The sequence below is a fragment of the Anopheles bellator genome (genome assembly GCF_943735745.2).
Source record: "Anopheles bellator chromosome X unlocalized genomic scaffold, idAnoBellAS_SP24_06.2 X_unloc_1, whole genome shotgun sequence".
Taxonomy (NCBI): domain Eukaryota; kingdom Metazoa; phylum Arthropoda; class Insecta; order Diptera; family Culicidae; genus Anopheles; species Anopheles bellator.
In genome coordinates this window covers 804,886-821,265 of record NW_026684271.1, presented here as the reverse complement: position 1 = coordinate 821,265, position 16,380 = coordinate 804,886, and the positions used below count along the sequence as shown (strand labels likewise).

General features: G+C 44.8%; 1 protein-coding gene across 1 annotated transcript; it reads left to right on the top strand.

Annotated features, from left to right (window-relative positions):
- Positions 1 to 3,183: 3,183 nt before the first annotated feature.
- On the top strand, positions 3,184 to 9,892 carry LOC131214108 (G-box-binding factor-like). Its single transcript, XM_058208472.1, has 4 exons — positions 3,184 to 4,233; positions 4,612 to 5,499; positions 5,596 to 6,216; positions 9,833 to 9,892. The coding sequence occupies exons 1-4, from the start codon at positions 3,184 to 3,186 to the stop codon at positions 9,890 to 9,892; spliced, it is 2,619 nt and encodes an 872-aa protein (XP_058064455.1).
- Positions 9,893 to 16,380: the final 6,488 nt, after the last annotated feature.

Genomic DNA, 16,380 nt, shown 5'->3' with positions numbered 1-16,380 from the left:
AAATACAAGAGAAATTGATTTCTGATTTTTTTTCTGTTTTCTCCGATTTTGTTGCTATAGCAGCAAATAAGAACTTAAATAATGCATATGAAAAAAAATAATTACGCTCGGGTTTACGCCTCGCGCGAGCCGTAAACGTTTTGACAGCGCCGTAGCAGTTTGGCATTAATCGTTAATGTCAAAATTATTACGTTACGCCTGATGTAGCACCCCAGTATTGTACAATATTTACGACGAAGTGAAACTTCAACCAATCAAAACTTACATAAGTATTGACATTTACTTGAGCCAATGTGGTCATACTGCGGTGCCAGACCAAGCGAAAATCGTACCGTAAAAACGTCAGATCGTATACGCTTCGTGTGGCAGATTAAATAAATAAAACCGAAATGTCAAACGTGTAAACACGTTTATTACTGAATATTTTTTTCTGTTTTTTTACAAATTGTTACTGTTCCAGCAAATAAGAACTTTCATTAGAACCTCTGTTTGGAAACTAACTTAAACTTACCAGACTTGTTAGAATGACCATGACCAACGTCACAAGCCAGGTGAAGGTGGATGGAAAGCTCTCCAATCCCTTTACTACCACCAAGGGATTACGGGGACGGTCTAGCGTGCCTCCTCTTCAACATCGTGCTGGAGCGAGCCATCCGGGACTCGGGAGTGGAGACCTCAGGGACAATCTACTTCAAGTCCAGCCAAATCCTGGCCTATGCTGATGACATAGACATTATAGGTCGGCGGATCTCTGATGTAGCCCAAGCCTACACAGGAATTGAGCAAGCCGCGGAGAACCTTGGCCTGCAGATAAACGAAAATAAGACCAAGTTCATGATGGCGCCACCGTCAGCAGCCCCACCAACAACATCGGCGAGCATACGTGGGGTGACGTACTAATAGGTGATCGAAAGTTTGAAGTCGTCCCGAACTTCACCTATCTAGGGTCAAAGGTTAGCACTAACAACGACATAACCGAGGAGATTCGCGCAAGGGTGCTAGCAGCCAACAGGTCGTTCTACAGTCTGAGGAAGTTATTTCGCTCACATCTCGTGTCGCGACGGTCGAAGCTGGGGTTATATAGAACCTTCGTAATCCCAGTACTCACATACGCATCTGAGACATGGACACTATCAAAAACTGACGAAACCCTCTTAGCCGCGTCCGAGAGGAAGATGCTCAGATTGATATTTGGCCCCGTATGTGAGGAGGGACAATGGAGGAGCCGCTACAACAGCGAGCTGTACGCAATGTACGACGACCTCACTGTCGTGCAGCGTGTGCATCTCGCCAGGCTCCGGTGGGCTGGTCATGTCATGAGAATGGCGGACGACGAACCAGCCCGTAAAGTCCTCTTAAGCCGTCCAGAAGGACAGAGGGGGCGTGGTAGGCCCCGTGTGAGATGGAGAGATTGTGTTGACCGGGACGCAACAGTGGCCGGCATTCCAATGTGGTGGACGAAGGCTCTCGACCGCCAGCGGTGGAAAGCTTCCTTGGAGCAGGTAAAGACCGCTCGGCGGTTTTAACCGGATTAAGTAAGTAAGTAAGTTTGGAAACAAAACATTAGCTAACGGTTTTTATGCCTCGGCTGACACATCAGCGTTTTGACATACGCGCAAACAGTTTGGCATTTATCTGAAAAGTCAGATCGATTTTCGCTTCATGTGACCGTCCAGTGTGTCACACGCGGAGAGCCCTTAAACGAGAGAGCATAAAGAGTCATCCGGAACTGCAGCGCCAGACGAAGCGTAGCGTAACTGCGGGGACACACGATGCGTAACGTAACAAGTTTGACGTTACTGATTAATGCCAAACTGCTACGACGCTGTCAAAACGTTTACGGCGTAAACCCGAGCGTAATTATTTTTTTCATACGCTTTGCTTACAAACAGAGAATAATTTATGTTTTTATTTGCTGGTATAGCAACAAAATCGGAAAAAACAGATAAAAAAATTCAGAAATCAATTAATTTCTCTTCTATTTCTATTTTCTTGGACCAAAAACACGAACGTAAACACGTTTCACGTTTCGTTTTTATATTTTTGCTGCCACACGAAGCGTAAACGTTTTGACATTACAAATTAATTTTACGCTAGTTTTCACGCTTCGTGTGTCCCCGCAGTAACGATTTTAGCATTTCAGATTAATGCCAAACTGCTGCGCTTCTGTCAAAACGTTCATGTGTCGGTCGACTGCAAACCTGACCGCAAATCCGACCGCAAAACTGACTGATAAGTTCTTATTTGCTGGTATAGCAGCAGAATCGAAAACTACAGAAAACATATTCAGAAATCAATTTATTTCTCTTCTATTTTTGTTTTCTTGGACCAAAAACACGAATGTAAACTCGTTTGACATTTCGTTTTTATATTTTTGATGCCACACGAAGCGCAAACGATATGACGTTTTTGCGGTCCGTTTTGCGCTTCGTCTGGCCCCGCAGAATGGTTTTTTTTTTTAATTTTTCCCGATGCATGGTCTACAAATAGGACAGTTGCAGTTACTGTCACATAACGTTTGTAACTGTGGCGACAGACGATGCGTAACGTAATATTTTTGACATTAACGATTAATGCCAAACTGCTACGCTTCTGTCAAAACGTTTACGGCTCGGCCGAGGCGTAAACCCCGAGCGTAAATACTTTTTGCATACGCATGCTTACAAACAGAGGATAATTTAAGTTCTTATTTGCCGGTATAGCAACAAAATAAAAAAAAACAACAGAAAATAATATTCAGAAATCAATTTATTTCTCTTCTATTTCTATTTTCTCGGATCAAAAACACGAACGTAAACACGTTTCACATTTCGTTTTTATATTTTTGCTGCCACACGAAGCGTAAACAGTTTGACATTAATAATTAATTTTACGCTAGTTTTCACGCTTCGTGTAGCGCCACAATAACGTCATAAGCGCGAACTCTTTGAGCGTCTCTGGTATACATCAACCATTATATGAATCTGTCAAATCTTTTCGGATCTAAATGTTTGTGTTTCATTCTGCTTATACAAATTGTGACGCGGAACGTGAATTGGAATTATTGATTCTCGAAATATACACTATTCACTTACTTTCGATTGTATATTATCACTCGCCAACTGTACGGATCGGTGGTAGCGCATTTTAACGTTTTAACCAAATGCGTAATTCTTCGACAACGCAAGTTGGAAGCACAACAAGATGAATCCCATATCGCTTTACATAACTACGTCTAGATTGGTGTTTCAGTCTGATTTGTCTAGCGAACTTGAAGACTTGAATCGGTTATTACCCTACCTGCGTAAAAGTCTTAGTTGCGTTGTATGCTACAAGCTACTAGTTGAACCGCAGAGCCCATCAGCAACCGGTTGTCAGCATCATGTTTGTCGCGTTTGTGTTGGCAAGCGCAAGAAGCTTAAGCCGGTATGCCGCTTCTGTAAAGATTTCTTCCAATACCGGGAGAACATGCAGCTACGCATCCTGTTGCAATGCTACAAAAGCATCTGTTTGTATATTCGTACTAAACCGATTTACACTGAGATTCAGAAGTGCTCCACGATACAGTCATTGTCTAAAGGAAGCGTACCGGGTGGTAGCCGAGGAGTGCCCCCCAATAGTCTTATGGATTTGATCGAGGAGGGTGCAGGGTTCGTCGATGTTTTCCAGTGCAATTCCGGACTGTCCAGATCAGCTTATTCCATACTACCGTGCATCTTCCCGGTACCAGTCGTGAGCGGTACCTACGACAGGCCTGATAATTGCAAATCTCCTTCACAAAAGCTCAAATTAAAATTAAAAGAGTCAGTACAACAGGTGGTGTACTCGCAATTACACGGTTCGCAAGAGAAACTACGGCAACCACAGGATTTACAACTGCAGCCACCGCTACAAAAACTACAGAAATTACAAAAATTACAGCAGTCAAATAAAAAACTTAATGTTCAGCAGCAACGACAAAAACAATTACAACACGAGCGGCCTTTACTTCATCAGAATTTGCAACGTCAAAAACTTCAGCATGAACATCGACGACAACTTTATCGACAGCAACAACAATTCATATTAATACAAAAACGAAAACGTCAGCAGAAAATGGGACTTCAGCAGCAACCGAAACAACATCAGCAGTTACAACAGCTACAACATCCGCAAAAGCCACAACATCAAGATCAACAACAGAGACAATTGCTACAGCATCAACAACAGGAGCAACATAAGTTACAACTTCACCAACAGCAGCAACAGCAACAGGTATTGTTGCAAAGGCAACCAAATCAACAAATAATGCAACTACCACAACAACTATCGCCGCAACAACAGGAAAAGCAAGCTACTATAATTCAACAGCCAGTGCAGGCGATGCCGTCAGTTTTTCCTCCTTCGCAACAGCAACCGAGATCCGCTGGTTCTGATGATAGTTCGATCATTAATCAATCCAGTGTATGTCGCGTAGTTCCGTCTCGTTTTGGTCCAGCGATTATACACACAAAGTCACTGTCCAACCGCATTAATTTTGTGGCCCCAAGTATTGTGTCCACAAATTCAATGCCGTCAAGCGTCGTAACACCAGTTTTGAAGAATACGTGTGCACCGACAACACCACGTATTGTTAACATTACTACACCGCAGGAAATCAAGTATCAACAAACGCCGATCAAGACGGTTTCTAGTGGTTCCACAATGTACTCGGTTCTTTATGCTGGAAATGGGAACAAGTTCACGATCAAGCGGAAGCCGGACGCATCGTCAATTTTAAAAACAGTTGACGCCCAACCGATGAAGATGGTAGCGACGATGGTTTCGGTGGCAACTACGTCACAACAACCTCTCATGTCTTCGTCCCAGACACAATTGGCTCAAATGAAGCCGTGTTTGTCGGCAATTGGACCACAACGTCACCCGCAATCAACAACCACGCAATTGCCACAGCAAGTACAGCAGCAGCTACCTCAGCAACACTTTATTCAACAACCTTCTGCACAACAAACAATAGTTTATAAGCACGAACTTCAGCGGCAAAACTCACCACAATTTTCGCAACAGATGCAACAAACCCGACAACAGCAACAATTGATACTTCAGCAACCGCAACGACAGCAACAGTATCAGCAATTGCAAAAAACACAACAGTTTCATGTACAACAATCTCAATTATTGCTACATAAACCACAATATCAGCAGCAATCGCAACAACCACAAGTTTTACAGCTACAACAATTGAATACGCAGCAGTTGCAGCCGTTGAAATTACAGCATCAGATGCAATTGCAACAGCAACCTTTGCTAGAACAACAGGAAGCTGTGCAGCCATCGCAACAGAACCTTCCGCAACGACAACAATTTCAGCAACAACAGCAACAACTTAAGCGGAAAGGTTGTCGCTGTGGCAATGCAACCCCTACACCTGGAAAGCTTACATGTTGTGGCCAGCGCTGTCCCTGTTACGTTGATTCAAAGTCTTGCATTGATTGTAAATGCCGTGGTTGTCGCAATCCACACCGCGCCGACGGTTTGAAGGTAGCGTTTAAATCGCCCATAATTTGTGCACGTATAAACCGACATTATTTCGTTCAACATATAAATGCCTTATCTGTTTTTCACAAACGATTACAGATCCGACGTTCTCTCTCAGAGCTGTTGCAACAATACAACACCACACATGTTCAGGGACAAGGTTCTGTCGAAGTGAAGAAGGAGTCCACCCAACAACAAGACATGCAAGCAGGGGTATCTATGAGTGGTGTACCAGGTGATATAGGTGAATCAGCAGTGGTCGTTCCAAACATAACGTCCGTAACTTACTGCCTTAATGCGGTGAAGGTATCTACAGAACCGATCACCACTGTTGCCTCGAGAAGTTTTGGAGGATCGAAGGTGAAGATTATTAGTGCCGGTCATCAAGCGGCAGCACCAGCAATGGTTGCCGCTATGAAACCAAGATCGGCAACCCCTGTTACAACTACCACTTCGCTCCTTAAGCAGGACTTGAGCAAACATCCTATAACTAGTGTGTTACCTTCGGCGCATTGTATGCCTTCGTCGAACGAAAGCGGTTTTAGTATTCGGCCGATTCTGGGGAGCTACGTGAACGAAACTGCATCGTCCCTTAACTATCATCCAGTTACTATAAACTCCGTTTCTTCGACCGCTTCAACGGACACTACTAGTGGTCTATCCTCGTCTTCGATCATGACTCCGCTTGTCGGTATTAACAGCACGAATACTATTGTACCGGTAAGTGCAACTAGTTCTCCGGTCAGCAATAACTACTTCGGTCGTTTATGGACACGTTTTGGCGATACCAGCGATTCATGTGCTTTACTAAGTCCATCTATTACAAGAGTAGGAGGAAACGGAAGTGGGCCGTCAACATCGAGACAGCATATAGTTTCCCAAATCATACGCAAGCCGGATACTTTGCTAAGTCAAAACTCAGTTCGCGCTGGTGCCATACCTATAACATCATCTGTAGCAGCTTCCCTCTCCCCTCTGTCACCATCATCTTCTCTGTCACCTTCAATGCCTATTGTGAATGCGCCAATCACGTCTCCTTCGTCCAGCATGATGTTTGGTGGTGGGATCAATCCGATTACAACCGATTTTTTAATCATAAACCATAGTCCTGATCCTCTCTCAAGTTATGACGTTAACTGCATTACCAATTTAGATCACTTACTCGGCTCTGATGGTGACTTGTGCGAGGACCTTGAAATCCCTGCATCTAGTTTGGTTTCCATTGATTGATTGCGTTGCATTCGTCATGTAGCCATTAAATTGAATAAACTTTTACATTTTTTTGTTATCAATAATTTCATTGATTCGATTCTTAGGAATGCCCTGGTAATACTGCCCTGGCCCATTTAAGCTTCTTTTCCATTTGGTTGTAAAAAATGGCTTAATATTTTTCGATGCTTGAACGTTTATTTGAAAGGTTGATTCTTCAATTTTTTTATGACAAATTCACCACGGCTAGCTTAGCAGTAGTAGATTCGATCGACCTATTTTTGAGTACATTTTCGATTGTCTGCTCCTATCTCGGCAATGGTAATTTAAATTTCGGTCTGAAGGTCGTCAATAGTTGCTGTATTGTCCGCATAACATTTATCTTTCACCAATCTCCAAAGATAACAGTCCAATGGTGTCAAATCACAACTTCTTGGCGGCCCATTCACAACACCATTTCTGCTGATTATTCGCTGTCCGAAGATGCGGCGCAAACGATCGTGGTTGTCGCTGTATGACAGATAGCGGCATCCTGTTGAAAGTAAATATCGTCTGAGTTCTTAGCTTCAATTTCGCCAAAGAACCAATTAGCCAACATTGCTCGGAAGCGAACGCTATCGACGGTTACGGTGGCTCTTTCTTCATTCATTCATACGGCGGCCGATGATGCCGCCAGACCAAAATCTGCACCAAACAGTCACTCGTTTTGGGTGCATTGGTGAATTCTTGCACGACGTGTGGGTTTTCTGAACCACAAAAACTTCAATTCTGCTTATAAACATAGTTTCCGAGATGGAAATGAGCATCAATCAAATCAGCTTTTCAAATATCGTACCGTTTGAGTTGAAGACCTACACCTTTGGAAATAAGTTTCTCATATTTCCTAATTTTATGAAACCAAAATTGTATTGTATACATAAAGTTGATGAATCAACCTATCAAATATATGTTCAAGCATCGAAAACATGAAGCCGTTGTGTTTTTATAATCAAATAAAAAAAAGCTTAAATAGGCCATCATTATACTCGTACATGAATATACGATTCATGAATTTTATTTTTGATATAACATTTATACTTTATTGATCTTTAGTTTATAATTTCATTTATCGAGTAATTTTAGCAACGAATTTGAATGTTTTCTAAATTTATTAACGCAATACTGACAGATTTTTAATGAATTATGAAACATTTACTGTGGTAATCATGTTTCTTTTCTGTCACGTCTTAGTACTTTAATTCATTCAAAATATTGTGAATAAAATGTATCCATCTCATCAGATTTATTATTATATTATGACAAGTGTACATAAAATGATAACCATATGAAGATCGGTTTAAAATCGTAGTACACTCAGTTGATGTGTCATATTTGTTTGAATCATTGTTTCGCGAAACTGAACTAAACCTCTCAAAAACTTATATTGTGGTCGAAAAAATACTAAGCCGAATTAAAAACTCAATATTAGGTATGTGAATTAATGTATGCGCTTTTTATTCGACATTTGTGCCTAACTATAAAAAAACGTACGACTACCTTAATTAAAGTATTGTCTGTCGTTAGCTACTACTTTGTCCCATCGTTTAGGTAGTTGCTCGATTCCGTGTCGATAGAACTTCTCAAATCTTTAGGAGTGATGCAGTCAAAGATCCATTTTTCAATGAGAAGTGAACCGCTGTGCTGCTAAATCGTTACTCATGTAACGGAACAAATACTAGTCCGAAAGAGCACCATCTGATGAATACAGCGTGGGGTAACAGTTCCTAACCGACATTTTCGAGATAGATTGTGAGCGATATGGGGTCGTGCGTTGTCATTTTGAAAAATCAGTTTATCGTGTATTTTATGCCATTCTCGTCGTACAAAGTTTTGGCTCAAATGCATTAATTGTTGTAGTTGGGATTGTCCATCAATTTCATAAGAGTTTTAAAAGCTCAAAGTACACCACACCTTTCATATCCCACCGTATGCACAGAATAAACTTTGTGCAAAAAATATTTCGCCTTGGTTGTGATGGACTTGGTTCGCCAAGATGTATCCTTTTTGGGTTTAGTATTCTTGTAATAACTCCTCTTTCCATCACCAGTGACGATTCGGCACAAGAATATCTTTTTCCTGCCCTGCCGGCAGTAATGAAAAATACTCGCCGCAAAAACACTACCAGGACTAAAATTTACATGTTCAAATGCTAAAAAAGGTGTTGTTTACACTTTAACATAAAATAACCTACACTGCGTTAGAAGCGTAATAGCTATCAAATCCAAATTTCTTTAAAATAAAATGTTATATTAGGTTGGCTAAACAGAAATCGACGTTTTTCACAATAGATGCCTTTAGTGATCGATATCTCGTGACAGTTTTTAAGTTTATGCTCTTTTTCGATACTTTACACTTTAAAAAATGCTTGCACTGTTTATTGTTTGTTCCATTCGTTTGTTAGTTACAGGGTGTTAACAATAGAAGTCACCATAAAGAAAATTTGGTACATTTTACAATTTTTCTTTGAAAAAGACAAAATTTCTAGCTAGGCCGCTGAAGTTTTGCATGGTGTTTATGGTGCCGATAATCTAACAACTAGTTGTGATAAATTTTGGTTTCGTCGACCCGTCTCAGTTATTTTGTATGTTAAAAATGCGCCTCGCACAGGCAGACACGGCATCGAAAATGTCGATAAAATCACAGAAATAATCATAGTAGATGAGCCTATTAGTAGTCAGAGCATCAGTCAGAAGCTAAAGATTAACCATCAAACAGTTTTAAGCCATTTGCGCAAAGCTTGGATTCAAAAAGACGATCGATGTTTGGGCGCCACCCTATTTCTGCCAAAAAACATGATGGCTCGAATTTCAATCTGCGAATTTTTGGCCAAACGGGACGAAATCTACCCATTTCTTAAACGGATGAGTACTGGGGATGAGACATAGGATAAATACGGCAACACTGTGTCAAAACGATCATGGTCTAAGCGTGCTGTAGCAGCTCAACCGGTGGCCAAACCAGGAATAACGGCTAGGAAGGTTCTACTGGGCATATGGTGGACTTGAAAGGAATCGTTTATTGTGAGTTGCTTCCGTGTAGCCGAACACAAAATTCAGATCCTTACTGTCAACAATTTCACCGTTTGAAGCTAGCAATTGACCAGAAACGACCAGAATCGGCTAACGGAGGAGGTTTTGTGTTCCTCTAGGACAACGAAATGTCACACACTTCTTTAGTAACCCGCCAGAAAGTTCTGGAGCTTGACTGGGAAGTTTTAATGTTAATGTTTATCCCACCGTATAGTCCTCACCTTGCATTAACCGATTGACACCTTTTCCGCGCATTATAAAATTTCCTGAGTATTGAAAAACTGAGATCAAAAAGGGATTATGAAAATAGATTGCCCGATATTTTCGCCAATAACAGCTAAATCTTCTAAAAGAGAGGGCTTATAAAGGTAAAAAGTTAACAAATTTTCCAACAAAATGGTGCATATTTGATATAAATCGGACCATTGGAAACCTCTTAAATATAGTTTTGAAAATCACGCAAAAACGTCGATTTCTTTTTAGCCAACCTAATATTTAGTGAGTAACGCCATGTATTTTAAAATCGCATGAACACACATAATATCAATAAGTTATTGTACAATAATTTTAATTACTTAGACAGGGAACACTATCTGATTCACTTATGCGAGGAATGTTCTTCGCCTATCATACAATTATTTCCTCCGCTTTAGATTGGGCATCTTCATCTGCCACGCGTTATACCAGCAATTCTGCATTGCTATCGATGCTGTAGCTCTATTTTAAACGCAGCATACCTCAAACCCGTTGTATTTATAAACGCCCTTAGATTTTTTTACGGTACGGTTCGTTATGTTTTAGAAGCTTTTACGACAGTGAGGTAGTTATACAGTGCATACGGTTCGCTGTTGTAACGGCTTCATTCTGAGCGCTTTCCTCTCGAACGCGGTTAAGAAAGTTTCGTTAGTTTTGGATAAACTCCTTCTCTCAAAGGTGTATGTGAGTAATGGGATTATAAAGCGACAGCATCGACCGTATCGACATAAGAAGCACCTGAAATAAATTCTTCAAACTGTAGAATGTCCAATTGGCTGCTATCATTCTAGCGCGAATCTTCTCTGTTACGTAGTTGTGGGTGCAAACCTTTCACCATAGATAGGTGAACCTAGAGACGACTTCGAACCAATTACGACTTTCGGCCAGCATTTATCAGTTGTTGTTTTACGGCCTTTTTACGAGGTTATACAGGGTTTTGGCGTCATGGTTTACTATAGCATGCTTGCACTCGAAACGATTTGGCTTAGCAGTTGAGGAGTCGCCTTTGTCAATAAAAAGCCATGTTTTTTTCTTTCCCGGTTCATGAAATAAATAAATTTTTCAACACCGTTGACGATCCGATGCGATTTCCTTACTTACTTACTTTTACTTTTTCGGCGACAGACCGGCTATCGGTCCAATGCCGAGTCTAACATTTGACGCCACGTCACTCGGTCCTGGGCTGCTGTCCTCCAATCACCCCCAACACCTATCTCGCGGGCATCCTCGCCGACAGCACACATCCAACGAGTGCGGGGCCTGCCCCTGAGTCGGCGGCCTCTATCGGGGTTTCTGTTGAATATGGTCTTCGCTGGTCGTTCCTCCGGCATTCTGGCTACATGTCCAGCCCACTTCAGCCTGCCGTGTTTTATTCGCTTGACTATATCTGCCGACTTGTACACCTGGTACACCTCATGATTCATGCGTCTGCGCCACTCACCATTTTCCAGCTTGCCACCAAGGATTGAACGCAAAATCCTACGCTCAAAAACACCAAGAGCCCTCCGGTCAGCCTCTTTTAACGTCCATGTTTCATGGCCATAGAGGGCCACCGGGAGGATCAGCGTCTTATAGATCGCAAGTTTAGTGCGGACTTGCAGGTTCCGGGACCTCAGCTGATTACGTAATCCGTAAAAGGTCCTGTTTGCGGCTGCTATCCGCCTTTTTATCTCGCGGCTAACCTCGTTGTCGCATGTCACCAGGGTACCAAGGTAGACGAACTCGTCAACTACCTCAAAAGACGTCCCATCCAACACCACTTCAGCACCAGCATCCGACGGACTACCACGCTCTCTACCCGCCACCATGTATTTTGTCTTGGTAGAGTTGATGGTGAGCCCTATCCTCGCAGCTTCCCTCCTGAGAGGTCCGAAGGCCTCCTCCACAGCTCTACGGTTGATCCCGATGATGTCGATATCATCCGCAAAGCCCAGGAGCATGTGCGACTTCGTAATGATGGTGCCACTCCTCTGCACGCCAGCCCGCCGCACAGCACCCTCTAGTGCGATGTTGAACAACAGGTTCGACAGCCCGTCACCCTGCTTCAGCCCATCCAACGTCACGAAACTGTCCGATATCTCACCGGCAATCCTAACGCTTGATGTGGAACCGTCGAGGGTGGCGCGGATCAGCCTAATCAGCTTCGTTGGGAAGCCGTGTTCTAGCATGATTTGCCATAACTCATTCCTCTTAACTGAATCGTACGCCGCCCTGAAGTCTATAAACAGATGGTGGGTCTGCAGGTTGAATTCTCGAAATTTGTCGAGGGTCTGTCGCAAGGTGAACATTTGGTCCGTAGTGGAGCGTCCCGCTCGGAAACCGCATTGGTAATCGCCGACGAAGGTCTCCTGCAGCGGCCTCAGTCTCTGGCACAGGATATGGGAGAGAACTTTGTAAACGGTGTTGAGAAGGGTTATGCCCCGATAATTGCTGCAGTCCAGACGGTGGCCTTTCTTGTAGATCGGACATATGAGACCCTCCAACCAGTCAGAGGGTAGTTCTTCATCGGTCCACACTTTCAGCATGAGCCTGTGTAAGGCACAAAGCAGCTTTTCACTCCCAACTTTGAAGAGTTCGGCTGGGATGCCATCCTTCCCGGCTGCCTTGCAGTTTTTCAGTTCCTTCACTGCTTTCTTCACCTCGTCCATGGATGGTGGGTCCACAGCTTTACCATCATTCTCAATCACCAAACTGCTCCTTTCGGCCCCGCTGTTCCCCTCCCCGTTCAATAGCACCCTGAAATGCTCCTTCCACCTCCTGGCCACCTCCGCTCTATCGGTAATCAGGTTTCCTTCCCTATCATTGCACATGACAGGGGCTGACACGATTCGGTTCCTGACTCCGTTTATCTTCTTGTAAAAGCTTCTCGCATCGTGTCTGGAGAAGCAGTCCTCCGCCTCCGCGAGAACACGCTCCCACTGCTGACGTTTCTTCCGGCGATGGAGTCTTTTTTCGGCAGCTCTAGCTTCCCGGTATCTGCCAACGGTCTGCCGGGTAGCAGACGCGGCTAACATGTGCGCCCCGGCCCGGTTCTTCTCATCCGTAACCCGCTGGCACTCAGCATCAAACCATTCATTGTTCGTGGTTGTCGCAGCTGTCCCCAGCACTTCTCCCGCTGTGGTGCTGATTGTCTTGAGGATATGCCTCCACTGATCATCCAGGCTTCCTCCAGTTTGCACCTCGATCCGCTCATCCACCTTCCGCAGGTACTCTGCAGCCACTTCACCCGATGCAAGCCGCTGAGTGTTCACCTGCATCCTCCTTGTTGTTCTGGATTTGAAGATGTTGGACAACCGGGCTCGAATCTTGGTTACCACAAGATAATGGTCCGAGTCAACGTTTGGTCCTCTAAAGGATCTCACGTCAGTTACGTCAGAAAAATGCCGGCCATCGATCAGCACATGATCGATCTGGGAGCAGGCCGCCCCACTCGGGTGCATCCATGTGTGCTTCCGTATGTTCCGACGTGCAAAGTAGGTGCTACAGATAGCCATCCCTCTGGCTGCAGCGAAATTTACCAGCCTCAGGCCGTTGTCGTTTGTGGTAGGGTGGAGACTTTCCCTACCAATCACGGGGCGGAAGAAATCCTCCTGCCCGACCTGCGCATTTGCATCCCCGATGACGATTTTGATGTCATGTCCTGGGCACCCCTTATACGTCTTTTCGAGGAGCTCATAGAAATCCTCCTTTTCTTCATCGGGTTTGTCGTTAGTCGGTGCGTACACATTTATCAGGCTGTAGTTGAAGAATTTGCCCTTAATCCTCAACACGCATATGCGGTCACTGATCGGCCTCCATCTAATGACCCGTTTCATTTGTTTTCCTATAAGTACGAAACCGCATCCCCGTTCCGCCTTCGTGCCGCCACTGTAGTAGATGTGGTACCTGAATGCAGTTCCTGCAATAGGGTCCACCGCCCGAAATTCACGTTCTCCCGCGTTCCGCCATCTCACCTCCTGTATAGCAGCAACCTCCACATTCATCTTCCGCAGCTCCCTGGCCAGGATACCCGCGCGTGCCGGCTCGAGAAGAGTCCTCACATTCCAGGTACCGAGTTTCCAAAAATCGTTGTCCTTTTTCGTTCGCTTAGGTCCAATCCGATAATTCCGATCCGCGTTTCCTTTTAGACTTTTCGTAGTAATGTTCATTCAGTATGCTGCCTTACTAGGGCTGCGATACCTAGCCTCGCGACGGGGCTGCCGTCTTGGTTGTAGCTGGCGAGGCACCGCATTTCGTGACTCAGCCGCCCGCTCCGGGTCAGACGCTGTTGTACGCCGCCCCTGACATGGGGTACAGCCACGTACGCTCCCCCTTCCCAGTCTGCATACGACCATAGTTTCCACCGGGGGTTGGTTACCCGATCTCCGCTACGGTTACTCGTATCCCGGTCGGTACCTCGTGGAGGTTTGGATAGGAGTTGCTGGGCAGAGGTGAATGACCACAATAGGGCCTCAGGTGACACGTTCCCAGCATTTACCAACCGAGATTTCGATGCGATTTCCTTAAGTGCCGTTAAAGAAGCATTTCACAAATGGCGCACAGTATGGCGTTTCCGAATTTCTAGATCTTTCCCATATAAACGGCAAACTTTCAAATGAAGGGTTTATTTTGTATTTTTGTAAGTAGGGGAATGCATATACGCACGCCGTGGGGGACGCCGAAGTCCTACCCACTAAAGCCCTCCTTGGTTCTCCACCCTACCCCTTCCGGGACTACCATTACCGGCTTTACTTCGAAAAGGGTGTGTTACGAATTTTTCTGGTGGGTAAAGGCACCCTTCTTTTGAGTGACTTTATTGCACAAATTTTCGATTTTTGTCACTAGTGCGCGGTTGATGCGCGTTTGATGTGTGTCTAAAGCGTGGCTGAGAAAGTGGCTAAAAGACAAAAAGGTCTTACCCCGTCGCGATTCATAACCAAAAAAAAGAAAGGCCGGCACGCGCCGAGCCCCTTTGTCCTTTTTTTCAATGTTCTCTCTCTTTCTTGCCTAATTCTATCTGTCACCTGTAGCACCAATGTAGCACCAATTTCTGATTGCCTAATTCTATCTGTCACCTGTACTAAATTTCAAACACATAGCCTTTTCCACACACGGCCTGTTCTCGCCAACATTCTCCCCACCAGTTAGTGCCATGCAAGCTGCTTACCCTACTCTTGGCCGATCTCTAACACTGCTATGTTCACCGAGGGCTGGACTATTCCCCTTTCCGTTTTAACTGTAAGGCAGCGCACCTGCCCGTTCGCGGCCTGAACTGTTTTAATCACGCAGCCACGTGCCCAACAATTGCGGTCAGGGTTGTTGGGGTCAGCGACTAGCACTAGGTCGCCCACCTTTATCGGCTTCGTCGGTTGATACCACTTAGTCCTTTTCGTCAACGTGGGTAGGTATACTTTTAGCCACCGCTTCCAAAATAGGTCTGCAAATTGTTGGGAGGACCTCCACGACCGGTTGAGTGCAGCTGGGGAGTCATCGAACAATGTTGGTGGTTTACTGCCGTTCGAGCTACCTAAAATGAGGTGGTTAGGCGTTAGTGGAAGTTCAGCGCCGTCCTCTGTTGGCACATCGGTGAGGGGTCGCGAGCTTACTATCATTTCGACTTCGTTCAACCTCGCTCGGAGCAGCTCATCCGTCGGTTTATGGGTCAGGTCGAATGTAGCTAGGGTTCGTTTTTTTTTTTTTTTTTTTTGGGGAAAAAAAACCTTTTTCCCCCCCCCCCCCCGTGTGGATCCTGTCTGGCATACAGGGGGGCAGGAATGCGATGTATCATCGCATTTTATTCAGATAATATATAAACATAAATACATAAAAAAAGCACATATTTACAAATAGTTATACATTTAGTCACATTCGCAAGTCGCGGATGTAGTCGTATAGACGGTTCCAGCTCCGCTACAAGGAGCTGTCAGTCGCTACTCCGCTCTTGCTTTGCACAGCCGGACAAGAAACGTACGGTAAACAAGTTAGTAAACAACATCATTAACCCCACGGTTAACGAGGTGTTTGTCGGATAAGTTGCGCAGAAGGCCAACTTATCTTATTGCTGCAGCAGCCGCCGCAGCAGCAGCCGCAGCCGCGGCCGCAGCCTCAGCCTCCAGTCGCTGTTCTTCTCGCCACGCCTGTTGAAGTTGCAGCGTTACGGCTCGGCAGGCTCGGGCAAAGCGCTGCCAGCACTCCGGGCTCCGCAGCATCTCGCTCGCCAGGTTATCCGGCGTGAGGGGGGTGCGGCCGTCGTCTGCCAGCATCTCCGCTCTCTCTCGCTGGAACCGCGGGCAGTAAAACATTGCGTGTTCCGCTGACTCCGCGGCACCAGGGCACCAGCTGCAGTCAGGGGATCGTGCGAACTTCTTTACGT